The sequence below is a fragment of the Staurois parvus genome, unplaced genomic scaffold (genome assembly GCF_062004578.1).
Source record: "Staurois parvus isolate SC_StPar_1 unplaced genomic scaffold, SC_StPar_1.0 ptg003863l, whole genome shotgun sequence".
In the NCBI taxonomy this organism is placed as follows: domain Eukaryota; kingdom Metazoa; phylum Chordata; class Amphibia; order Anura; family Ranidae; genus Staurois; species Staurois parvus.
The window spans coordinates 2,449-27,293 of record NW_028321658.1 but is presented as its reverse complement, the minus strand read 5'-3'; the positions used below and the strand labels follow the sequence as shown (position 1 = coordinate 27,293).

Below are 24,845 nucleotides of genomic sequence, written 5' to 3'. Positions count from 1 at the left end.
AGGCTGGAGTTGGGCTTTAATCCTTTAGTAACTTTTGTATGAACTTGCGTAGTGTGCAGTAATGGCAATCCGGCCCACCAGGCTCCTTTTTTAATGCCTTTTGTATCCGCCACAGTCTGAAGAAGCAGGGGGTCTTCGTAATTGGGTTTGACTTTGTGGGGGTTTTTTTGTACCGGCACAAAGAGAATGCACCGAAGAGAGGACAAGTTTATGGCCCAAGAAAACAGCCAGCTCCTTTCCTTCTTATAGTCGTGGCCTGCATGTGTGAGTTCACCCAGGAAACAATGACTGGACTCATTAGACTTGTCCTGTTCTCTATCTAGATTTCCCTAAACATGGACAATGAAGACGTCCCGGAGTTCCTGAGCCCCAAGGAGGAAATTTTGTATTGGAAGAAGCTGTCACAGACGTATAAACAGAGGTGAGGTGATGTTTATGTGATTCTGTGCGCCATGTGCCTAGGGATTCCGTGGGAGTTTTTAACCCTTTCAAGGCCAGGAATTAGGGATGCACCGAAACATATCGGCCGAAAATAGCTCTATCGGCATTTTGTCGATAGGAAAAATTTAGCCGATACAGGGGTCTGTGTGTACTGCAGATGTGGGGGGGGGGGGGGGCAGGAGAGGAGCAGTGTATACAGTGACTGGCTGTCACTATATGTCAGTGCTGGTTTTTAAATGCTGTTGCCGGGGTTTTTTCTTCACCATAGTTTAGAGATTGAATGAATGAAACTTTTTTTCTTTTAGCTCGGGAAAGGTGACAGCTGATTCTCTGAGCTATAGTCAAGAAAAAGCTGTCACTTTCCGAGCTAAAAGAAACAAAGTTTCATTCATTCTCTGAGCTATGGTGAAGAAAAAACCCGGGCAACTGCATTTAAAAACCAGCAATGACTATACAGTGACAGCCAGTCACTGTATACACTGCTCCTCTCCTGCCTTTTTCTTCACGCACACACACGCACACACACCTGCAGTACACACAGTCCCCTGTATCGGCTAAATTCTTCCTGTGTGTACCGCAGATGGGGGGGGGGGGGCGGAGAAAGGCAGGAGAGGAGCAGTGTATATGACTGGCTGTCACTATATGTCAGTTCTGGTTTTTTAATGCAATTGCTAGGGTTTTTTTTCTTCACTATAGCTCAGAGAATCAGCTGTCACTTTCCCCGAGCTAAATGAAACAAAGTTTCATTCATTCTCTGAGCTGTGGTGAAGAAAAAAAAAAAGCCGGCAATTGCATTTAAAAACTGGCACTGACATATAGTGACGGCTAGTGAGGGAGCCTCTCTATATATACACTGCTCCTCACCTGCCTCCTCCTTGCAGACACTGCAAAGATGGCCTGTCACTCATATGCTGTCACATAGGGAACTGTTGGTCCCCATTCTAAGACTATTCTATCTACCCTGTAAAAGGAAAGATGTCTTTACTTACCTATTCTGAAGTTGCTCTGATCCAGTCACATGACCGGCTTCAGTGTAGAGGAGAGGCGGTGACAACAGCTGCAGAGCCTGGGGGATGACGTCCCACATAGGCTTACTATGGGGCAGTTGTCAGCTGTCCCTCCTCTACGCTGAAGTCTGTGCTGGAAGCTGGTTATGGGACCAGACCAGAGCGGCTTCAAAATAGGTAAGCATCGACATCTTTTATTTTACAGGGTAGATAGAATGGAGGTGAGCATAGATTTAGGCTTAGTAGTTTGGGTATGGCATGCCACTTTAACGGGGGGGGGGGGGGGGGTTGGTAAAAAAACTGGGTTCAACCACATGTTTTTACAGTCAACCCCCCCCCCCCAACTGCAAGTGTAAATGGGCACTAACTAACTTATGTCTTGTTCTGCTCTGTGCCTGTATGTGGAGGTGGCCATCTTAGTAGAGGCAGGGCTTTGCTTCCACTTGTAAATGTTACCCTTCTGATGACTGGTGGGAAGATATTCATGAAGCAGCACTAGAGGTGCAGGAAGCACAGATCCATAGTGAATGAATGAAGCAGGGAGATCCTTGCACTGGTTGTGCTCCAGTACAGCTTTCTCTCCAGCAAGGTGAGCAATAAAAAACAAAAATTTGGCGAGACCAAGCAGTGCCTTTTAGAATAGATAAGTATTCAAAAGTCCAGCTGTGATTGGGTGGCTCTGTTGATATTGTCTTGTCAGAAGGTCAGCCACACAAACGTTTACCGCTGGTGTCCAAGCACTGAAGGCATTCTGTAATTCAAAACCACCTCATTGAAAACTGTAGTATTGGTTATGGGAAGAGTTCACAAAAGTGTTTGCAATTGTAACCATTTGACTCTTCCGCTCACTCTGCCTTTTTTGAAGAACTGAAAGAATGTGGCTGTTGTGAGACCCTAAAGGTCCTCTTTCCATTAAGTAACCTTTTTTTTCCTTTTTATTTTAGTTTTCAGGAAGCACGCGACGAGTTAGTGGAGTTTCAGGAAGGGAGCAGAGAATTGGAAGCCGAGCTGGAGACTCAACTGGTGCAAGCAGAGCAAAGGAACCGCGATTTGCTAGCGGACAACCAAAGGCTGAAATATGAAGTGGAAAGTTTGAAAGTAAGACACCCGGTTTGTCTGATACAGTCTGTTTGCTCAGATAAAATATGTATTCGTTACTGTAACATCAGCATACCTAAACTATTTGTGTTCCTGATTTAGTGTAGATGAAGGTGTGGTAAGTTGTAACATCTAACCATTCCCTGTCTTTTCTTGCAACTGTGAAGCTGCCACACTTAGGCCTTGTTGGGTGGACAAGTGCCATAACTTCAGATTCTAAAAATTTGATCAGAAAACCAATTCGCTCTCCTTTTTCACTTACATTCTCTGATCTAGTTTCCATTGATTGGTTGTGATCCATGTGAACAGAAATGTTATCTGTTGAGGTTTTATCTGACGTTGTGCACAGGCTGGCCAGGTTGTTAAAATTTAAAGTGCACCTGTGCCAAGACTATAGACTTTACATTATTCACTTATTTTTAACAAACCCTCACTCGCCTTTTTAGCTACATGTACTGTGAAGTAATTCATCCTCAAAGATTCTGGGGGGATTCTGGGCTTGCTCCAAGAGATGGTCAGAGGCTGTGGAGTTGGTCCAAGAGATGGTCAGAGGCTGTGGAGTTGGTCCAAGAGATGGTCAGAGGCTGTGGAGTTGGTCCAAGAGATGGTCAGAGGCTGTGGAGTTGGTCCAAGAGATGGTCAGAGGCTGTGGAGTTGGTCCAAGAGATGGTCAGAGGCTGTGGAGTTGGTCCAAGAGATGGTCAGAGGCTGTGGAGTTGGTCCAAGAGATGGTCAGAGGCTGTGGACTTGGTCCAAGAGATGGTCAGAGGCTGTGGACTTGGTCCAAGAGATGGTCAGAGGCTGTGGACTTGGTCCAAGAGATGGTCAGAGGCTGTGGACTTGGTCCAAGAGATGGTCAGAGGCTGTGGACTTGGTCCAAGAGATGGTCAGAGGCTGTGGAGTTGGTCCAAGAGATGGTCAGAGGCTGTGGAGTTGGCCCAAGAGATGGTCAGAGGCTGTGGAGTTGGCCCAAGAGATGGTCAGAGGCTGTGGAGTTGGCCCAAGAGATGGTCAGAGGCTGTGGAGTTGGCCCAAGAGATGGTCAGAGGCTGTGGAGTTGGCCCAATAGATGGTCAGAGGCTGTGGAGTTGGCCCAAGAGATGGTCAGAGGCTGTGGAGTTGGCCCAAGAGATGGTCAGAGGCTGTGGACTTGGTCCAAGAGATGGTCAGAGGCTGTGGAGTTGGTCCAAGAGATGGTCAGAGGCTGTGGAGTTGGTCCAAGAGATGGTCAGAGGCTGTGGAGTTGGTCCAAGAGATGGTCAGAGGCTGTGGAGTTGGTCCAAGAGATGGTCAGAGGCTGTGGAGTTGGTCCAAGAGATGGTCAGAGGCTGTGGAGTTTGTCCAAGAGATGGTCAGAGGCTGTGGAGTTTGTCCAAGAGATGGTCAGAGGCTGTGGAGTTGGTCCAAGAGATGGTCAGAGGCTGTGGAGTTGGTCCAAGAGATGGTCAGAGGCTGTGGAGTTGGTCCAAGAGATGGTCAGAGGCTGTGGAGTTGGTCCAAGAGATGGTCAGAGGCTGTGGAGTTGGTCCAAGAGATGGTCAGAGGCTGTGGAGTTGGTCCAAGAGATGGTCAGAGGCTGTGGAGTTGGTCCAAGAGATGGTCAGAGGCTGTGGAGTTGGTCCAAGAGATGGTCAGAGGCTGTGGAGTTGGTCCAAGAGATGGTCAGAGGCTGTGGAGTTGGTCCAAGAGATGGTCAGAGGCTGTGGAGTTGGTCCAAGAGATGGTCAGAGGCTGTGGAGTTGGTCCAAGAGATGGTCAGAGGCTGTGGAGTTGGTCCAAGAGATGGTCAGAGGCTGTGGAGTTGGTCCAAGAGATGGTCAGAGGCTGTGGAGTTGGTCCAAGAGATGGTCAGAGCCTGTGAGCTTTCCCCCGAGAGATGGTCAGAGCCGGTGGGCTTTCCCCCGAGAGATGGTCAGAGCCTGTGGGCTTTCTCCGAGAGATGGTCAGAGCCTGTGGGCTTTCCCCCGAGAGATGGTCAGAGCCTGTGGGCTTTCCCCGAGAGATGGTCAGAGCCTGTGGGCTTTCCCCGAGAGATGGTCAGAGGCTGTGGAGTTGGTCCAAGAGATGGTCAGAGGCTGTGGAGTTGGTCCAAGAGATGGTCAGAGCCTGTGAGCTTTCCCCCGAGAGATGGTCAGAGCCGGTGGGCTTTCCCCCGAGAGATGGTCAGAGCCTGTGGGCTTTCCCCCGAGAGATGGTCAGAGCCTGTGGGCTTTCCCCCGAGAGATGGTCAGAGCCTGTGGGCTTTCCCCGAGAGATGGTCAGAGCCTGTGGGCTTTCTCCGAGAGATGAGCAGAGGCTGTGGGCTTTCTCCGAGAGATGAGCAGAGGCTGTGGGCTTTCTCCGAGAGATGAGCAGAGGCTGTGGGCTTTCTCCGAGAGATGAGCAGAGGCTGTGGGCTTTCTCCGAGAGATGAGCAGAGGCTGTGGGCTTTCTCCGAGAGATGAGCAGAGGCTGTGGGCTTTCTCCGAGAGATGAGCAGAGGCTGTGGTCTTTCTCCGAGAGATGAGCAGAGGCTGTGGGCTTTCTCCGAGAGATGAGCAGAGGCTGTGGGCTTTCTCCGAGAGATGAGCAGAGGCTGTGGGCTTTCTCCGAGAGATGAGCAGAGGCTGTGGGCTTTCTCCGAGAGATGGGCAGAGGCTGTGGGCTTTCTCCGAGAGATGGGCAGAGGCTGTGGGCTTTCTCCGAGAGATGGTCAGAGGCTGTGGGCTTTCTCCGAGAGATGGTCAGAGGCTGTGGGCTTTCTCCGAGAGATGGTCAGAGGCTGTGGGCTTTCTCCGAGAGATGAGCAGAGGCTGTGGGCTTTCTCCGAGAGATGGTCAGAGGCTGTGGGCTTTCTCCGAGAGATGGTCAGAGGCTGTGGGCTTTCTCCGAGAGATGAGCAGAGGCTGTGGGCTTTCTCCGAGAGATGAGCAGAGGCTGTGGGCTTTCTCCGAGAGATGAGCAGAGGCTGTGGGCTTTCTCCGAGAGATGAGCAGAGGCTGTGGGCTTTCTCCGAGAGATGAGCAGAGGCTGTGGGCTTTCTCCGAGAGATGAGCAGAGGCTGTGGGCTTTCTCCGAGAGATGAGCAGAGGCTGTGGGCTTTCTCCGAGAGATGAGCAGAGGCTGTGGGCTTTCTCCGAGAGATGAGCAGAGGCTGTGGGCTTTCTCCGAGAGATGAGCAGAGGCTGTGGGCTTTCTCCGAGAGATGAGCAGAGGCTGTGGGCTTTCTCCGAGAGATGAGCAGAGGCTGTGGGCTTTCTCCGAGAGATGAGCAGAGGCTGTGGGCTTTCTCCGAGAGATGAGCAGAGGCTGTGGGCTTTCTCCGAGAGATGAGCAGAGGCTGTGGGCTTTCTCCGAGAGATGAGCAGAGGCTGTGGGCTTTCTCCGAGAGATGAGCAGAGGCTGTGGGCTTTCTCCGAGAGATGAGCAGAGGCTGTGGGCTTTCTCCGAGAGATGAGCAGAGGCTGTGGGCTTTCTCCGAGAGATGAGCAGAGGCTGTGGGCTTTCTCCGAGAGAAGAGCAGAGGCTGTGGGCTGGCTGCAAGGGATGGTCAGAGGCTGTGGGCTGGCTGCAAGGGATGGTCAGAGACTGTGGGCCTTATTTGTGGTCCTTCTCTAATATATTGGGGTACTTGGACTGGGAGAGGGAGAGACAGCAGTTGAAGGCAATCAGGAATTCTACATGTACATCTGCTGGCAGGATGAGAGAGCAGAGGGATGATGTCATCCATCTGCTGCTGCTCCCTTCACTTTTCCAGTCATAGACAGGGAGTGTGGTGATGACAAGTTACATAACTGCAGAAAAGGAACATTGGGTCTCCTGAGCTGTGTCATTTTTAGGACTGGATGAACAGAAGTACAAATCCTTTGTGAACAGCTCCTGCATATGTATTCCAATGCTGTATATAGCTTTTTTTTTTTTTTTTTTTCCCTGCAGTTTTCAGCTTTGAGACTTCTGATGTTTTTTTTTTTCAAATTTCAGGAGAAGCTGGAGCATCAGTACTCGCAGAGCTACAAGCAGGTGTCCCTCCTGGAGGACGAGCTGAGCCGCGCTCGAAATATCAAGGACCAGCTTCACAAATATGTGAGGGAGCTGGAGCAGGCCAACGATGACCTGGAAAGAGCCAAACGGTGAGCTGTGCAATCATTTATTGTGGGTGAAGGACAAAAATGTCTCTATTAAAGTCAAGGATTGTCCTTGATTTATTGCTGTGTGCCGGTTATCCTCACAGTCCCTCTCTGCATTTGATATCGCAGGATGTTGTGCGTATAATATAGTGTTGGAAGTGTATTTGAAATATGAAGTCCACATATCTGGGATGAACAACCTTCGCATCTTTTTTTTTTTTTTTTTTAGAAAGTCTTATTGGATATTACAGTCCTTGAGACCAATGACAGATGCATTAGAGAAGGGCTCAAAATTTCAAGTCCTGAGCTACCAGCCAGGCCTTAAGAGTTACTTGGCACCAGTTGCCCCACCCAACCCCTGCCCTGCCCCGCCCCAGAACATGCCCTGGTAAATTATCTCATGAAATGACACTGTTAAATGTTTTAGGCAGAATAAAGTTACAAACATAAATCTTACCAACAACAACTTTAACAATATTAACATAGATGTAGTACGTCTGTTTTCTGAGTACAAATCATCGTTACCATTTTCGGCAGAGCCCCCATGTGTTCTCTCTCGCCATACAATGATACAGATGACATGGCACACTGCTATCAGATCCCCAGTAGGGATGCACCGAAATATCAGCCACCGAAACATATCGGCCGAAAATAATCCTATTGGCATTCTGTCTATAGGAGAAATATAGCCGATACAGGGCACTGTGTGTACTGCAGATGTGAGGGGGGAAGGGGACGCCTGAGAAGGCAGGAGAGGAGCAGTGTATACAGTGACTGTCACTATATGTGCCAGTTTTTAAATTACCGGCTTTTTTTTTCTTCACTATAGCTCAGAGAATTGGCTGTCACTTTCCCCCCAGCTAAAAGAAACAATGTTTCCTTTTAGTTTCTTTCCCTAGATAAAAGAAACAAAGTTTCCTTTAGCTCTGGGGAAAGTGACAGCTAATTCTGTGAGCTACAGTGAAGAAAAAAAAAAAAGCCGGAACTTGCATTTAAAAATCGGCGCCGACATATAGTGACAGTCAGTGAGGGAGCCTCACTGTATACACAGCTCCCCTTCTGCCCCCTCTCCCCCTACAAAAATGACCTGGAAACTATTGGTCCCCTATGTGATAGCAATAAAATCATGTTAAAAAAAAGTGTGGGTGTGTGTGTGTAAATATATATTTTATTATTTCAGGTACTTATATAGCGCTGTCAATTTACGCCGAGCTTTACATATAAATTGTACATTCACATCACTCCCTAACCCTCAAGGGGCGTACAATCTAAGGTCCCTAACCCTCAAGGGGTGTACAATCTAAGGTCCCTAACCCTCAAGGGGCGTACAATCTAAGGTCCCTAACCCTCAAGGGGCGTACAATCTAAGGTCCCTAACCCTCAAGGGGCGTACAATCTAAGGTCCCTAACCCTCAAGGGGCGTACAATCTAAGGTCCCTAACCCTCAAGGGGCGTACAATCTAAGGTCCCTAACCCTCAAGGGGCGTACAATCTAAGGTCCCTAACCCTCAAGGGGCGTACAATCTAAGGTCCCTAACCCTCAAGGGGCGTACAATCTAAGGTCCCTAACCCTCAAGGGGCGTACAATCTAAGGTCCCTGACCCTCAAGGGGCGTACAATCTAAGGTCCCTGACCCTCAAGGGGCGTACAATCTAAGGTCCCTGACCCTCAAGGGGCGTACAATCTAAGGTCCCTAACCCTCAAGGGGTGTACAATCTAAGGTCCCTGACCCTCAAGGGGCTTACAATCTAAGGTCCCTCACCCTCAAGGGGCGTACAATCTAAGGTCCCTAACCCTCAAGGGGTGTACAATCTAAGGTCCCTGACCCTCAAGGGGCTTACAATCTAAGGTCCCTGACCCTCAAGGGGTGTACAATCTAAGGTCCCTAACTCACATCCATACATACACATACTAGGGACAATTTAGACAGGATCCAATTCACCTCCCAGCATCTCTTTGGAGTGTGGGAGGAAACCAGAGTACCTGGAGGAAACCCATGCACAGGGAGAACATGCAAATTCCAGGCAGGTGGTGCTGTGGTTGGGATTCGAACCAACGACCCTAGTGCTGCCAGGCGGAAGTGCTAACCATTTAGTGTGTGTGTGTTTTGTATATATGTATATGAAAGTAGAAAAAGATACAAAAAAAGAGCCTCCACACCCCCACATACGCAGCCTACTCTGTTCGGTTTTCGGCCACGTGTTCTGAATTTTCGGTATCGATTTTGGCACCAGAATTTTTCATTTCGGTGCACCACTAATCCCCAGACCACTGAGCCGGCTACATGGGCACTGACAGCTCTTCATATACGGAAGCAAGTACAACAGGGACCGGGGGGGGGGGGGTTGTACGCTGTTAGTCCACCTTTTCATTTTTATTTCTGAAAAGGTGAACCAACCCTTTAACACAAAGGCCACCTTTTTCAAAGAGAAGAATTATGAGACCTGTTGAAATTAATTCGGCTTCGTGCACACGACGGCAAATGGCCATACAACATACAATGCGACTGTATCATCTCTGCTGGGAACGACAGGTACAGCGTACAACCACAGCAGTCAGTCTGTACAAATCATTTGCAGGACCCCCCCCCCCCCCCTCCACCTTATAATGATCACAAAGATTAACATACTGTAAAACCATTATAAAATTGAAAAATGTATACACCTAAATACACAATGCCAAAAACTCCACACCCAGTTATCTGCCCCTAGGACAAAAGATTTGTACCAAAGATGTTCTAGACAGAAGAAAGAACCTGCCAGGTAATCAAAAAAGAGCACAACAAATGCTTAAAGCACAAATACCTTCTGTAAACATACCGGTAGCACTACTTTGTATTGTAGATGGAAGAGTTATGCAGCGCACACGCCTTTCCCAGGAGGCACCACTCCTATTATATTATATGGGCATATTTAGGAACTCTAAATGTACAGTATATTGACTGTGCCGCTAGCGGGGCCGTGGATAAGGGGGTACTACCAGTCCTCCTGTACGGGGCCCAGGCAGCTGGGTGAATAGGATGTGGGCAGAGAGGGTGATTGGCACAGCGGGGGCAATTACAGCCAGATGATAGCCGGCTTCTTCTCCTCTTCCACTGGCTTTCAGCTGCATTAGAGAGAGTCGTACAGGAGATCAGTTCCACTAATTGCCCCCCCGCCATACCCATCATCCTCTTCCCCTGCTGCCTAGGCTCCTCACCCTTGCAGTGCTGCTGGCTTCCATCCACTCCTTCCCACCAGCACTGCAATACACTTCAAGCTGCAATAAGGATCCTTCAGGATGGAGAATGGAGGAAGGGGTCCAGTAAATGTCATGTTTCCCAGCCCCTTCCTTTCCTGAATGAACACAATGAGTGATCGGTACCCATCACTCACTATGTTCATTCGTAGCTGAAGCATAGGAAACTGATTTTTTTTTTTTTTTTTTTTTGGGGAAGGGGGTCCTGTCAGGTTGGCTGTAAGGGGCCCCGTGGTTTCTAACAGCAGCTAAATAAAAAAAAAAAAAAAGGTAGCGCTTATTTAAATCAATAATAATCACATAAATAATAAAATAAATCAAACTCTATTTGTGAAAGCGATAAATTAATATAATAAATGTATGCGAATATCATTAACCACTTTAAGTCCGGACACTTTTACCTCCTTCCTGCCCAGGCCAATTTTCAGCTGTCATCGCTATCACACTTTGAATGACAATTGCGCAGTCATGCAACACTGTACCCATATGAATTTTGTAGCATTTTTTTGAGACAGATAAAGCTGTATTTTGGTGGTATTTATTCACCACTGGGATTTTTATTTTTTTTTGCTATATAAATGAGTCCAAAGTCCAAAATGTTTGAAAAAAAGTGTTTTCTTATAAAATTTTGCAAATAACAGTTCATCATAAATCTTGGCCAAAATGTATTCAGTTATTTTTTTAGTAAAAAAAAATAACCCAAATTAGTTTAACCAAAAATTATAATTAAAAAAAAATTTTTTTTACATTTTTATTTAGTTTTATTTTTATTTTTATTTTTTTCTTAACATACTGTCACCCTAGTAGTACAGTGTCACCATGGTGACACTGTACTACTTGTGGGGGGTGATGCAGATTTTTTATTTTTTTTGCACTGATTGCTTTTACACCCATAAACACTGTAAAAGCAATCATTTCTCCTTCCCTCTGGCTGCATTCTTGCAGCCATTGAGAAATACTGTGTGAGCTGTGATTGGTCACAGCTTGTCACATTGTAAAGTGTCATAGCCGACACCAGCATGAACCGCACAAACACATAAGCCGTCTCAAAAATCTGAGACGCCAGCCGCTATCGGAACGTAGTGACGTCAGTCCGATGCTCCATCCTACGCGTTTCGTCACTTGCCATCTTCGCGGAGCGGAAGCCCTGGCAGCTAGGATGTTATGAATCCACCCTGGTCAGTACAGCACAGGACTCTTGATCAATCCTTGAGCAACTGCAATACTTGGCTGATTTTCAGATGGGGATTGGGGTCATGTATGCGATTTTAAAGCTGAATCCTTTACTAAAAAAAAGTGGCAGATACCCTTTATAAACATATCCACACCACTTCTATGTGGACATTCTAAATATAAATGCCTTGATCAGAGTATAATAATGTCATATAATGAAACACAATACAAACGGGCACGCTGACACAAAATTAAAGTGTTTGTAAACTCTTACATATACTCAATGAAGTGACTGACAGAGATGAAACAAATCCATCTGCATTAGTTGTATCGGTTTATCTGCAGTTTTCTCTTCTCTGCATCTGTTCAAAGTGCTATATTATAAAGCAGAAAAAAAGGGGGTGAAGAGCTGAAGTTACACTTTGCAGAGGTCAGTGAGGAGATCTCTGAGTGCTGATTGGAGGGAGGGGACACACCTTCCTCCCCACATCACACAGGAACAGAGCTGAGGCTATCAATCAGCTTAAGGTCCCTCCCCTGTCACCATTTTTCTCTTGATGTCAGGAAATTGTGTTAGAAGTGACTTGTGCTGATAGCAGCGGAAGGAAGCAGCCGACAGAAGTGACACTTAGTGCTCTGGACTATGACAAGTACATGATATAGAGGGATATGCTTTGTTCATATTTCATGTCTGAGGTTTACAACCACTTTAAAGAAGAATTCCAGGCACGGTATTTTAACAGTTACATTGTTCCAGCTGGGAGCAATGTAACTATGTATATAACTTACCTGGCTGATGTCCCTGGAAGCTGGAAATCACTGAAGCAGACACTGCTACTACATTAAACTCAACTCGTGCTCTGCTGAGCGGCTGGCTTGATGTATTGTGAACACAGGAGGTCGGCTGCTCAGTACAGGCGTCATTTAGAAAATGCTTTACATGTTCTGAGTGAACACAAGGAGTTTTTCGATTGGACGAGGTGGAGAGTCGGGGCAGTGATGTTACTGTCTCCACCTTATCTGATCAGAGAATGCTTAGCATTCATACAGAACATGCAAAGCTTTCTCTGGTGCTCGTACCAATCAGCCAACCTCCTGTGTGTTCAGAATGCATTAGGCTAACCCAGGGTTAGGCAACCTGTGGCTCTCTAGCTGTTGTGGAACTACATTTCCCATGAGGCATTGCAAAGATTACAAAACTGACAGTTACAGCTATGACTTGCAGAGGCATGATGGAACTTGTAGTCCTGAGGCTCTCAGGTTGCCTACCCCTGGGCTAACCGCTCAGCATGGGACCTGGAAGCAAGTGGTGATCACTGTAGTGATTTCCAGCTTCTATAGGGCATCGACCAGGTATGGTACATACATACTGTAGTTACACTGGTCAAGCTTGACCAGTGTAACTGTGTAATATGCCATGCCTGGAATTCTTCAAAAAATAAATGCACCTTTTTTCGCAGGTTAAAATATGTGCATTATAAAAAATTTTTGCAAGTGCAATGTCCAGCTCCTGCAGAATCTCAGAATAGCTGCCTGCCCGTCCCTTCAGTATGGACAGGCAGTTACCTAAGAGCTGGAAAAACAAAGGAACTACAAGAATGGCTCATAATATGACATTACTATTCTCTAATAAAGGCATTTATATAGGTATATGTGACGGGAGTCACTTTGGGTGGGGGGGCCCATGGAATCCAACTCACTTTGGAGAGGTGGGGAGACCCCTGTCTCAGCTCCCCATATCCCTATTATGTGTAAGTCACCCTGTGCCTGTTAGGGGTACAGGGTGATCTATCCTAATATTGTGTAGACATGTATAGGTGGGGTGGGGGTTGTGGATTGTTTGGTGTTGTGTGGTTGCATCCCATTGTTGTGTGTCTGGCTTGGGAGCAAACTATAATGGGATGTATGTGTTTGTGTATTGGCTTGGTGGGGGGTGTCTCCAGCAACCCTCCCTCCTGATGGGACTGTCTGCTGGTGTGTCTCTTGTTTCTAAATGTAGATTGCCCCTCCATGTGTCATTATCCAGGGAGGGGGGATTGTTCCCTTGAATGTATATATCTTGTATCTGTGTTAAAATAAACGAGTCTACTTCCTGGTTTACTTCAAGACTGGTGTCATCTAGTCTTGTGGTGTCTATGGTCGGTGTTCGGACGGGGAAGCGGGAGTCTAACGGAAGTACCCAAGCGCAGTTTGGGGTCGGTTCCGTTACAGTAGACATAAAAGTATTCATAAAATTGATGTGGAAATGTATATAGAGAGTATCCGTTATCTTACAGCGAAGACCTCAGAAATCTTCTAGCGGGCAGAGGAAAGGCATCGCTCACAACGTACATTTTTTGTATAGAAAATGTCTTTTGTAAATTTGCTAAGGTAACATTTGATCTCCTGTTCACAGGGCGACAATCGTGTCTCTGGAAGACTTTGAGCAGAGGCTAAACCAGGCCATCGAAAGGAACGCGTTCTTGGAGAGCGAGCTTGACGAAAAAGAGTCTTTGTTGGTGTCTGTACAGAGATTAAAGGACGAGGCGCGAGGTAGGATTTCTACTTGTCTCAATATTTATCCTCTTGCCATGGACACAATGGTTGATTGAACACGTTCATTTTCCTTGTACACACCCAAAGGTGTCACCTGAGATTAACTTGTTCGCTTGCTTCTAAAAATACAATTGGAATTTCTTTAAAGACAAAAAAATAACACCCAAACAACAAGACAAAGAAAAGACCGGGAATGGTGCAATTCATTTTCGTTTTCGTAAGAGCTGCTAAAGGAGGGAGGGCCTGAACAAATCTTCAGCATTTACTCTGCATTATTAAAGCCTTGTGAACTTTAAGTTCAAATCGATTTAATACATTCCAGGTGCATCAAAACAAAAGGTTTTCTGTAGAAAGCAGCCACAGCACGTCTGTTACCAGCATGCTGCAGTGGAGGAGCCCTGCTTTTTGTGGAGAAGCAGTTGCCTCTCTACAGAGATTCGTAATGCCTCTTGCTAAGTCAGACCTATAATTCTGCACACAGCAAGTAAGTGAAGCTTAATGGCACCGCTCTGAAGCTGGATTCACAGAAAAGAATCACCCCACTGGCATAGGAGTGAAGGAAGCAGCGTGATTTGTCCATTGCAGTGTCTAGAGTGAGACAAGGAGGAGCGGACACCGCTCAAACCAAACCCAGCAGTCCGGCGTGTATGATGTGTGGAGTGGCCATGCTGATGGTCAAAACAAACCATTTAAAGTCACAGGAAACCTGGAGATAAGATATAAAGTGGTTGTAAAGTCATTCTATGCATGAAGGTAAAAAACCATCTGTGTGGAGCAGTGCCCCCAGCCCCATCAATACTTACCTGAGCCTCATCACGATCCAGCGATGTGAACGATTGCCTTGGCTGGCCTGGGTCTCTGCCTCTTCATTGGCTGAGACAGCAAGTGGGAGCCATTGGCTTCCGCTGCTGTCAATTACAGCCAGTCAGCCAATGAGAGAGGGGGTGGGGCCAAGCCGCAGCTCCTTATGTGAATGGACACAGGGAGCGAGTGCCCCCATAGCAAGCGGCTTGCTGTGGGGGCACCCCACAGGAGGGAGTAGCCAGGACAGCTTGTGGGGGATCCGAGAACAGGAGGATCAAGGCTGCTCTGTGCAAAACCACTACACACAGCAAGTAAGCAGAACATGTTTATTTAAAAAAAAATTAGCCTTTTAAAATGGCTTTAAGTACAGCGTACCACTGGAGAGGACCAAGGAGCTCTAGGACCCTTCATGTCATGTCTGACCTGAAGACATTTGGAAAAGCTAATCATACCAAAAAAGCATAAAATATTGCTGTGGGTGGGGTTTCTGAGTTTGTTTCTCACCATAGACACCCAATTTTGTGTCCCTATACAGAACGTACACTTAGTATGAACGTACAGGTGTATATACGCTTTCTCGATGTGTGTTCATGTACACTCTCATTGCCATGTTACCGAAGTCCTGTTACAAAAGGCTTCCCTGTCAGCCAGCCAATGCAATGTTTTGCATTTACTGACCTATCCATTGCCCATCTGCAGCTAAGTCATATGCTAAGTGTAACGGAACCGGACCCCGACTGCACTTGGGTATTTCCGTTAGACTCCTGCTTCCCTGTCCGAACACAGATCCACGGACACCACCGCTGGCCATACGAGACTAGACGAGACCAGTCTTGAAGGAAACCAGGAAATAGACTACTTTATTTTAACACAGACACAAGATATAAACATTCAAGGGAACAATTCCCCCCCCCTCCCTGCATAAGGACACAGGGCGGGGCAAACCAAATCTAGCAACAAGAAACACATCAGCAGACACCCCCCCACCAAGCCAATACACAAACACATCCCATAATAGTTTGCTCCCAAGCAAGACACACAATAGAACAATGGGATGCAACTACATAACACCAAACAATCCACAACCCCCCACCCCACCTATCTCCTATACATGTCTACACAATATTAGGACAGATCACCCTGTACCCCTAACAGGCACAGGGTGACTTACACATAAAGAGGGATATGGGGAGCTGAGACAGGGGTCTCCCCACCTCTCCAAAATGAGCTGTGTTCCATGGGCCCCCCACCCAAAGTCACTCCCATCATACTAAGGTACGGTCATGTGACTTGTAATGTCTCTGAGAGAACATGTGAACATTTTACTTAACAGCAAGTCTTTAATGACACTGTTGTCTCACTGGGAACAGGGGACTCAGTGGATGAGAGGTGGCGCACACACCTATTGCATTATCCAAGGTTTATTGTAGGAATGAAATATTAAAAACATACTCACAGACAAAGCATCTATCCAAAAAGCATAGAAAAATGACAATGGCCACAACGGCGCCGTTGTGGCCATTGTCATTTTTCTATGCTTTTTAGATACATGCTTCGTCTGTGAGTATGTTTTTATTCTTTCACTCCTACAATAAACCTTGGATAATGCACTAGGTGTGCGCGCCACCTGTTTTCTCTCTATCCAGTGGCTGATTTCCCCGTCTGAGGAGGGCTGCACCCCTGGAACATTTCCTTTGGTTGTCGCTGTCCTGGTACCCTTGGCTTCCCTTTTGGCTGTGCATATCCTGAGGCGCTGGAGAGTACATACGACTCAGTGGATGAGTTGCATGATTCCCCCCCTCCCAAAAAAAAGTGTCTGCAGCTCAAAATAGGGTGGTGACACACACATCGGGCTTCTTTTCACATAATTTATATATCAGCCTTTGTGTGCTTTGCCATAAAACTGAAGGATCCATACCAACCTTTTTAACGTGGAGGAACCCTTGAAATAACTTTCCGGTCTTGGGGAACCTGTGCTAATACTTGCTATATCTAAAGCTTACAGTAGAATAGTGTGATAGTCAGCGGGGAGAAAGTTCCTTCTCTTTGTGGTCACTGGAAATAATCCTCCCTCCCCCATGCAGATAGCTGAAAAGCTCATTGGTCGCGGTGGTTTCTTATCTGAGAGGTAGAAATTGCTCAAGGAACCCCAAGAAATCTCTGGAGGAACCCTAGTTGAAAATAATGGATCTAGACCAGGGGTGGGCAAACTTTTTGACTTGAAGGCCGCAATGGGTTCATATATTGGACCCGGGGGCCGGACCAAGAGTAGATGAATGATGTGTATGTGTCATCCATAGTAAGTATAGTAATATTCCCCCATAGTAAGCATAGTAATTAATCCCCCATATAGTAATTCATCCCCCATATAGTAATTCATCCCCCATATAGTAATTCATCCCCCATATAGTAATTCATCCCCCATATAGTAATTCATTCCCAATATTAATTCATCCCCCATATTAAGTCCCCAAGTCCCCCCTGTGTCAATTCACTTACCTTTGCTCCGCGCGTTCCTCTCGCCGTGTTCCCGCGCCGTTCCGGTGTAGCATGAAAATCTGTCTCCTATGAGGATCTGTCCCCCTCGACGTATCTGCGCATGTGCCAGTTTCAGGCATTAGCAGCCGATCGGCGATCTCCGGCACATGCGCAGATACGTCGAGGGGGACAGATCCTCATAGGAGACAGATTTTCATGTTACACCGGTCTTCAGGGCGGACTGTGAGAGGAGCCTAGCTCCCCTCGCGTTCGTCACGCTGCCCCGCCTACACACATCCTGACAGCCATCCTGACAGTATCACGCTCCGCGGGCCGGATTAAAAGGTCCGCCGGGTCGTATACGGCCCGCGGGCCGTAGTTTGCCCATTGCTGATCTAGACAGTGGACATCACAGAGAAAGTGAAGGGTTCAGCACAAGCTGATTGCCTGAAGTACAGGCATGCCATGCGTTGGCACAGCGTCCTTTATCTCGGGTGAGAAAGCTATAGTATGCAAACTGACCACACTGATACAGGTCTGCTTCCATCCTAAGGCTACGTCCACACTTGACTTTATTTCTAACTCCTGACAAACGCCCCTATAGCGTTTGACAGGCGTTTGGTTACCATTTTTTAATGCTCCCCAAACGCCCTATGTGCGTTTTTGAGGTGTTTGCAAAGCATTAAAGCCGCACCACAAACGCCTAGAATGAAGTTTAATGGTATTAACACTCCGCAAACGCCTGCCAGGCGTTTGAGAAGCGTCACCATAGACTTGAATGTGAGACTTCAACTCCTCCTGACTGGACAAGTGGCGTCAGTTTTGCTGCGACGCTAACGCGACGCAATGTGCTGCCATGTGCAGAATTTTCATAGGCGTTTGAGAAGCGTTGAAAACGCTTCCCAAAACACCTGTCTGACGCTGCTGACAAAGCTAGTGTGAACGTAGCCTTAAGGTGGGAATACATGATAAGAAAATTGATCATGGGATGACCGAGAGGCGTTCGTTCATTGGTCGAATTCGTGGCCCACATTAACCAATCTAAAAAAATCATTCGTCAGGGAATACGTAGTGTTGACGTCTTCCATACTAGTGGAAGTGATGCGGTGTGCATGTGACCTTGTAGCCACGCCTCTTCCGGCAAGAAGGAGCGATATACACAATTACCAGCAATGAGTATAATATCGTTTATTACATGACCTATATACATAAACATTGATACATAAAATATAATCTGCAGAATTCTGGTTTCATCATCTCATTAGGCCGATCGACTTTTAACATTTGGATTTTTCAATCGTGTAAACATCCGGGTCATCTTCTGTTTCCGCTCATGCGTGATAGCGCATGACAGATTTTTTTCGTACGACTGTCATACCACCGCTTAGAAAATCGGTCATTCGTTTGCGAAACAACAACATTTTGCAACCGGATTTTTCCGTTCTCAATATCATTATCGGTTAAAACATCCTGCTCATCAATGAAGAGAAAATCGTTCGATCAGCGGTTCCTCGAAATTTTTCAAACGATTTTCTTATCGTGTGGTTCGAATGATTCAGGAAGAGAAAACTTTGACCCCAGATAACCACATATGTTCTGCTGAACATGAAAGTATCCGTAAAAAAAAAAAAGAAAATCTTGCACATCATTTATTATAGACATGGAAATTTATTATAGGGCTGACTGATCTTTTGTACACTTTAACCCTTTAGTCCTCTTTAAACTGCATTTTTTTTTTATACAGCTTCTAAGCAGAAAAGTTTAAGTGTCATTATTCTCAAACAGTAAAAGATCTTTTAGAGCCGAGAATCCCATAATAAGTTGTGGGTGTGTTGTAGAAGCGGAGTAAGCAAGTCACTGATCATCCCCATGACTGAAGATCTGTTGTCATCCTCCTCTGGAGCTCCCTTCTATCACAGGGCTGTCACATTCACCAGCTCGGCTCACACTGGCCGCAGTCCAGACAAGAGGATTATTTGTGTTTTTCAGGAAAGTTTTAACAGATGGCTCTTTCATCATCTAAGGCTCTTCAGAGAAAGCCTTCCATGTAATTACACAAGGGGGCAAGTTGCGGATCCTTTTTAATAAATTGTTTTTTTTGTTTTTTTAAATTGTAGATTTAAGGCAAGAATTAGCTGTACGTGAAAGACAGACGGACGGGAGAAAATCTGCTCCGAGTTCTCCGACTTTGGATTGTGAGAAGACCGACTCGGCCGTCCAGGCGTCCCTGTCTTTACCCGCCACGCCCGTGGGCAAAATCTCAGACAACAGTTTTACCTCTCCGAAAGGTCAGTCCACTCCGCCCCCTGTGTGTTATGTCATCTCTTCATCTCGAGGACAAAGGACAAAAGCGTAAAGCTGAAGTTTAATCTGTTGATTTTTTTTGTCATCCCTGGTTCCCTCCCCCCTTCCTTAACCACTTCAAGTCCGGACACTTTCACCCCCTTCCTGTCCAGGCCAATTTGTCAGTGCTATCACACTTTGACAATTGCACGGTCATGCAACACTGTACCTGTATGAATTTTTTAGCATTTTTTTGAGACCGATAAAGCTTTATTTTGGTGGTATTTATTCACCACTGGGATTTTTTTTTTTGCTATATAAATGAAAAAGTCCAAAAATTTAAAAAAAAAGTTTTTTTTCTTATAAAAGTTTGCAAATATTTCATTATAAATCTTGGCCAAACTTATTTCGTTATCTTTTTAGTACAAAAAAAAAAAAAATAACCCAAATTAGTTTATAACCAAAAATTACCATTTTTTAAAAATTTTTATTTTATTTTTTTATATTTTTTTTTTTACATACTGTCACCCTAGCAGTACAGTGTCACCATGGTGACACTGTACTACTTGTGGGGGGGTGATGAAGTTTTTTTTTTTGTACACTGCTTTCTTTTACACCCATAAAGGCTGTAAAAGCAATCATTTCTCCTTCTCTCTGGCTGCATTCTTGCAGCCATTGAGAACTACTGTGTGAGCTGTGATTGGTCACAGCTTGTCACATGGTACAAGGTTGTTGTGAATAGCTCTGTACCATGTGACCTCTGTGATCATTCACAGATTTCGCACGTATTAAGCAAAGATGTCAGAAGTCACATCTTGCTTACTACTCTGCATGTGATCACTGATTGGCCAGTCAGTGATCACATGATCAGGACCTCGCACAGAGGTCCCGTTCGACGATCGGCATTCCACTGTGTCCGGAGGACTGCGGTGCCGCGCAAACAAGTACGGGGCGGGGAGGCGGGAGCCACCGTCCAGCTGTTTATATACAACGGCCGGACGGGAGGTGGTTAACTACTTGCCGACTGTGCCCTGTAGCTTTACTACTCCGGTTTGGGCTGGCTGCGCAAAATCGCTTATATATTTATTATTTTATTACAGGTAGTTATATATCGCCATCAATTTACGCAGCACTTTACATCTATATTGCATTCACATCAGTCCCTAACCCTCAAGGGACGCACAATCTAAGATACCTAACTCACATTCATACATACACATACTAGGTCTAGTATGTGCATGTATGAATGTAAGTTAGGGACCTTAGATTGGACGCGTGCCTGTGTGGGTTTCCTCCTGGTGCTCCGGTTTCCTCCCACACTCCAAAGACACGCTGGTAGGTTATTTGGATCCTGTCTAAATTGGCCCAATTTAGACAGGATATAATTAACCTACCAGTGTGTCTTTGGACTGTGGGAGGAAACCGGAATACCCGGCGGAAACACACAGGCACAAGGAGAACATGCAAACTCCAGGCAGGTGGTGCCATGGTTGGGATTCGAACCAACGACGCTAGTACTGCCAGGCAGAAGTGCTAACCATTTATCCATTGTGCTGCCCATATACGTCGCTTTTCTGGGTAGGGAGTGCGCGCGCACGCCTATCTACCTACAGGGGCGTATTCACCACAAGGCAAACAAGGCATTTGCCTAGGGTGGTATTTTTCAGGGGGACAGCGGAAGAAGGGACACATGAGGACCAGGTGGAATCCATGAGAGGCTGCGGGCTGCTTGACTGTGTATACAGAACCCAACTCTCGTTCCCGGGGATGCCCAGAGCTGTGAAGGTGTTTTTCTCGCCGGGTGGGGGGGGGGGGGGGCGGCATGATAGCGGGTGTATGGGGCCCGGTGAGGGTTGGTATCAGACTTTCTCCGCGGTAGATGGGGGGGGGGGGGATTTTGTGTTGCCTAGGGCAGCACAAAACTTAAATACACCACTACCTAGGACAGGAGGTATGTTAGGATCCACAACACCAATAAAAACAGGACTAGGTACCACATGCACTTTTTCCCCTGAAGGCTTGTAGAGACAGACATGCCTGGTGAGACGCCTTCAAAGTCGATGTAAAAACATGCCCCCGTCCTCATCCCAGAATGCATTGCTCAGTGCCTTATGACTTCTCTAGAAGCCCAGACGTTATCACTATAATTGCTGGGGCCCCTTCCTATGGTCTGGCCTTCAGACGTTTGGGAGTTCAGTAGGCTTTAACCCCCATTTCACATCCATGCGGCCGTGCGGGCCGAGTTTTGCTCGGGCACAAGAGCCCATTCATTTGAATGGACTCCCGTGCCCCGTGACACACAGGGAAGAAGTCCCTGCACTACTTTGGAAAACACAGCCGAGGTTCCCAGTACGGTTGCATTTTCCAGTGCGGGCGGCGTACCATTAGAACTAATGACACCCTCCTGCGGGTACGCAATTCTCTGTGCGGGTGGTGCGGCTGCACGGATTTTTGTGCAGATCTGCAGCGGCACCAACCGCACAGAAGTGAACGGGGGATTAAAGTTCTGAGCAATGAAATGTTGGTAATGAGGCTCCTTATTGGTTAAAGTACAGGTTTACTTGAAATAAATGATCACTTTTGAAGGACACATAAAATCTTCTGCGTGATGAACATGACATCATATTTCCACGTCTTTATCTGTGTTAGTAAGGTCACCCGGCTTATCGGGAATGTCAGATTCTAAGAGCTTCCAGCAGGAAAGCTTCACAGATCTGAGATATTATTTATTGCCGGTTCTTTGAGTTCATTCCAGAGTCCAGATCTCACTTTCCTTTCTACGCGGTGTCCGGACTTTGCTGTAAGTTTAACATTTTGTTCTTCTCTTAGGTATACCTAACGGATTTGGTACCACCCCCCTGACTCCGTCCGCCAGGATATCTGCACTTAACATTGTGGGGGATCTCTTGAGAAAAGTTGGTGTGAGTATAGACCTGTCATGTCCAGCACCTTCCTCAAATATACTGCTGACTATTTAAATTGATTATAAAGGATAACATTTTATTTTGGAAATAAAATAACGTACATTATACTTGCCTGCTCTGTATAATGGTTTTGCACAGAGCAGCTTCAGTCCTCCTTTTCTGGGGTCCCCCGACAGCTCTCCTGGCCCCTTCCCCCTCAGAGTGCCCCCATAGCAAGCCACTTTCTAAACAAAGGGTCAATTTACTGTCCTTCAATCTTTAGTTGGCCGGACTGTGGTCAGAGGGAGTAGAAAAAAGTCCTGGTGTCAGTGGCAGCCACTGACATCCTTCTGTCAACACACCGCTTGGTCCCTCACCGCCATCTTGCTTGCCCACGATGCCCGCTGGCTCTTCTGGGTGCAGTCAGTGGGGCCTTGTGATGACACATCGCTAGGCCCACCCACCTCCAATTCACTCAATGAGAGACTAAAGGCCTCCTGGGTATGTGATGTGCATCCTAGGAGGCCCAGCCAGCACTGAGCACTTCATTTGTTTAGACGAATGGCGTGGATTGAGGGGCAGGGCTAAGCTGTTTGCTTAAAAAAAAAATGTTTAAAAACCTCCCATATTTGTGTAGAGGAAGGTTGGAACAGGGGGAAACTTGTGAAGGTTGGAGCGGGGGGAAACTTGTGAAGGTTGGAGCGGGGGGAAACTTGTGAAGGTTGGAGCGGGGGGAAACTTGTGAAGGTTGGAGCGGGGGGAAACTTGTGAAGGTTGGAGCGGGGGGAAACTTGTGAAGGTTGGAGCGGGGGGAAACTTGTGAAGGTTGGAGCAGGGGGAAACTTGTGAAGGTTGTAGCGGGGGGAAACTTGTGAAGGTTGTAGCGGGGGGAAACTTGTGAAGGTTGTAGCGGGGGGAAACTTGTGAAGGTTGGAGCAGGGGGGAAACTTGTGAAGGTTGGAGCAGGGGGGAAACTTGTGAAGGTTGGAGCAGGGGGAAACTTGTGAAGGTTGGAGCGGGGGGAAACTTGTGAAGGTTGGAGCAGGGGGGAAACTTGTGAAGGTTGGAGCGGGGGGGAATCTTGTGAAGGTTGGAGCGGGGGGAAACTTGTGAAGGTTGGAGCGGGGGGAAACTTGTGAAGGTTGGAGCGGGGGGAAACTTGTGAAGGTTGGAGCGGGGGGAAACTTGTGAAGGTTGGAGCGGGGGGGGGGGAAACTTGTGAAGGTTGGAGCGGGGGGGGGGGAAACTTGTGAAGGTTGGAGCGGGGGGGGGGGAAACTTGTGAAGGTTGGAGCGGGGGGGGGGGAAACTTGTGAAGGTTGGAGCGGGGGGGGGGGGGGGGGGGGAACTTGTGAAGGTTTGGAGCGGGGGGGGGGGGGGGAACTTGTGAAGGTTGGAGCGGGGGGAAACTTGTGAAGGTTGGAGCGGGGGGAAACTTGTGAAGGTTGGAGCGGGGGGGGGGGAAACTTGTGAAGGTTGGAGCGGGGGGGGGGAAACTTGTGAAGGTTGGAGCGGGGGGGGGGAAACTTGTGAAGGTTGGAGCGGGGGGGGGGAAACTTGTGAAGGTTGGAGCGGGGGGGGGGGGGGAACTTGTGAAGGTTTGGAGCGGGGGGGGGGGAAACTTGTGAAGGTTGGAGCGGGGGGAGACTTGTTGTGAAGGTTTGGAGCGGGTGGGGGGGGAAACTTGTGAAGGTTGGAGCGGGGGGAAACTTGTGAAGGTTGGAGCGGGGGGAAACTTGTGAAGGTTGGAGCGGGGGGAAACTTGTGAAGGTTGGAGCGGGGGGAAACTTGTGAAGGTTGGAGCGGGGGGAAACTTGTGAAAACGGGTGAAGTTCTGCTTTCTTTTGTAGAAAAGCAGGGATATAAGTAAGGGGGACAGTAGACATCCAGTTTTAAGAAAAATTGGCAGAAGTTGTTCCAGAAAGACCAGAAAGACCGAATTACTTTTTGTTTTCTTGTTTTTTGTTTATTTTTTTTGCAGCTAGGAAAGGGTTCACTTTTAGTTGCAAAAATAAATCTTACGCCTGTGGAAACATGGATCCTGTGCATTGCTTGCATCCTAGTCGGTAACCTGTTGCTTCTCCCTTCTCTGCAGGCCTTAGAATCCAAGCTTGCTGCATGCAGGAACTTTGCCAAGGACCAGGCCTCCCGCAAGTCCTACGTCCCAGGGAGCCTGAACAGCGGTAGTAGCAGCACAAGCAGCATAGTAAACAGTGGAACAAAGTACTCCCACCCCGGGCACACAACCTTCTTCGATAAAGGGTGAGTGGAAAAGTGGGATGTCTGCTTCTTTATTTTACAAAAAAAAGATAAATAGTTAAGTGATCACTGCCTCACTTGTCTGCCTTTTCCCATTCTGTGTTTGCATTGTATTGTAACTCCTTGGAGCTGAGCGCACACAAATATGCGTCCTCTCAGCGGCTGGGCCTTGGCATAGAGGGGCCGCATATGTATGTACTGAATGCAAACAGCAGATGCGCGATCCCTGCTATTTACAGAAAGTCATGTGACAGCCAATCACGGCATCACATGACCCTAAACCCCGCCCCACCTTCCAGCTCCACAAGCCCCTTAAAGGGCCAGAAGGTGCTGTCACCAGGGGTTAAAATGACTGTCGTGTGTTTCTGGATCACCAATCACTAGCATGTGTCAAACCTGGTGCTTAACCTCTTGGCGCCGGCCGCACGCAAAAGGCATCCCGGCGTCTGGGCCTTGACGCACATTTGCGTGCAATGAAGAAAAACATGTGCTGAGAGCGCTCCCAGCACACATGTCCGGTAC

At 47.3% G+C, this 24,845-nt stretch overlaps 1 protein-coding gene across 1 annotated transcript; it reads left to right on the top strand.

Annotated features, from left to right (window-relative positions):
* Positions 1–301: 301 nt before the first annotated feature.
* Positions 302–24,330, top strand: LOC149427333 (nuclear distribution protein nudE-like 1-A). Its single transcript, XM_089668118.1, has 7 exons — positions 302–421; positions 2,393–2,546; positions 6,507–6,655; positions 13,458–13,594; positions 18,997–19,167; positions 21,992–22,083; positions 24,160–24,330. Exons 1-7 carry the CDS (start codon positions 336–338, stop codon positions 24,328–24,330), a joined length of 960 nt encoding a protein of 319 aa, XP_089524244.1. The 5' UTR covers positions 302–335.
* Positions 24,331–24,845: the final 515 nt, after the last annotated feature.

Coding starts and splice junctions, on each gene's coding strand:
- LOC149427333 (XM_089668118.1), top strand. CDS start 336: ATGGACAATGAAGACGTCCCGGAGTTCCTGAGCCCCAAGGAGGAAATT. Junction 6,656..13,457: donor GACCTGGAAAGAGCCAAACG/GTGAGCTGTGCA, acceptor TCCTGTTCACAG/GGCGACAATCGTGTCTCTGG. Junction 19,168..21,991: donor CAGTTTTACCTCTCCGAAAG/GTCAGTCCACTC, acceptor TTCTTCTCTTAG/GTATACCTAACGGATTTGGT.